The sequence below is a fragment of the Pteropus alecto genome, unplaced genomic scaffold (assembly GCF_000325575.1).
Source record: "Pteropus alecto unplaced genomic scaffold, ASM32557v1 scaffold314, whole genome shotgun sequence".
Lineage (NCBI taxonomy): Eukaryota > Metazoa > Chordata > Mammalia > Chiroptera > Pteropodidae > Pteropus > Pteropus alecto.
This window is the reverse complement of record NW_006435849.1, coordinates 614464-616053: the sequence shown is the minus strand read 5'-3', so window position 1 is coordinate 616053 and position 1590 is coordinate 614464. Positions and strand designations below refer to the sequence as shown.

General features: G+C 57.5%; 1 protein-coding gene across 1 annotated transcript in view; it reads left to right on the top strand.

The window, feature by feature from the left end:
• The window catches only part of SPRED3 (sprouty related EVH1 domain containing 3), a 7424-nt gene extending 5834 nt beyond the window's left edge, over positions 1 to 1590 (top strand). Inside the window, exon 7 of the mRNA XM_015589201.2 lies at positions 1 to 1590. Coding sequence (XP_015444687.2) covers positions 1 to 269 — 269 coding nt within the window. The 3' untranslated portion in view covers positions 270 to 1590.

Here is a 1590-nt window from a genome sequence, read left to right as displayed (position 1 = left end):
GTCGCCTGCTGGTGCGCCGCCTTAGCTGCCTGTGGTGCGCCGAGAGCTTGCTCTACCACTGCCTGTCGGACGCCGAAGGGGACTTCTCGGACCCGTGCGCTTGTGAGCCAGGCCACCCGCGCCCCGCTGCACGCTGGGCCGCGCTGGCTGCTCTTTCTCTGGCAGTGCCCTGCCTCTGCTGCTATGCGCCCCTGCGCGCCTGCCACTGGGTCGCGGCGCGATGCGGCTGTGCTGGCTGCGGGGGCCGCCACGAGGAGGCAGCGCGGTGAGGACGGCCTAGCGGGTCCAGTCCCCAGACCAAGGACCCAAAATTGACGGTTCAGGACCCCGGACTCCATTCCGATCCCAAATCTAGGCACACCCGGAACTTGGACCTTGAGTTTGGATTGAGAGACCCCAGATCTGGAACCTGGACCCCAAATCTAGGACTGAGAGACCCCATACACAGCTTCATTGGGATGTCTGTCCAAGAGGTCTCAGGCGTCCTGAGTTCTGGCGTCCCCATCCTGCACCCTTCTCCCCCACCCCTGGCGTAAACTGAGGAGACTCCAGGCATTCATTCCTAGGCTCCATGCCTCACGCAGGCCTGGGGGCACAGGGACCCTGACAAACGCAGGGTCTGAGCAAACCCCCAGATCACTGTCCCACAGGCAAGAGTTGCCAGTATCTGAATCTGCCTATATACAGTTACTCCCAGATCTTGAAACCACAGGACCCAGATCATCCCCGAATGGTCCCTGAATGATCACCTAAAACCTGGGTCACCCATATCTGAGATGTTCTCGTAGCCCCAGGACCCCTGAAACACCAAGCCCTCTTAAGATGCCCTGAGTCCTTACACGTGCTCCGACAGATGTTCTCTGACCAAAATGACAGGAGACCCAACTTAGAGCATGGCTCCCCTCCCCCCGAAATCCAGATGTCAGACTCCAAGACACTCCTGGAGCTAGAGATCAAAGACCTCTATAGACCCCCTCCCCCCCACCCAGTGTTCCCAAGAGCTTTGGATCTCGTATGTAGGACTCTGAAGTTCCTAGTACCCCCAGATGGAGGACTAAAGGCCACCAACACCTCAGGCCCCAAGACACTGGTCCCAAGTCCTCAGCCCTCTTCGACTTGGATTTCAAGCCCCAGAATGTCCCGGAATATTTGGCTTCTTTGTACCCCCAGATCCCCAATCCCCTAAAGCCCAGCTCCCAGAAGATGGCATGTTCATGACAACTCGGACCTCTGACCCCTTGGCCCCTACCCCTGAGTGACCCCCAAGGTGCTTTAAGAGCACTGGATCCAAGACCCCAAGGTGCCATTGACCTTCCAAATTTATGGCTCAAGCCACTACAACATTGAGATTATCCCTGAGCCAAGACCTTGGTCCCTCTATACCAGAGACAGATCCGAGGTACCCCAGGACCCTAGCACCTTCGCATCAGATTTCTTGGGAAATCTGTAGCCTCATAATCCCTGAGACCTGCTGCCCCTTGAATCCTGCTGTCCGTAGGCTTCACCGAGACTCCAAGGTCCCAGACTCTGAAATTCTATTTCCAAGGGCCCTGGCCTAAGCCCCCAGCATCCCATAGAACCCTTTACCCT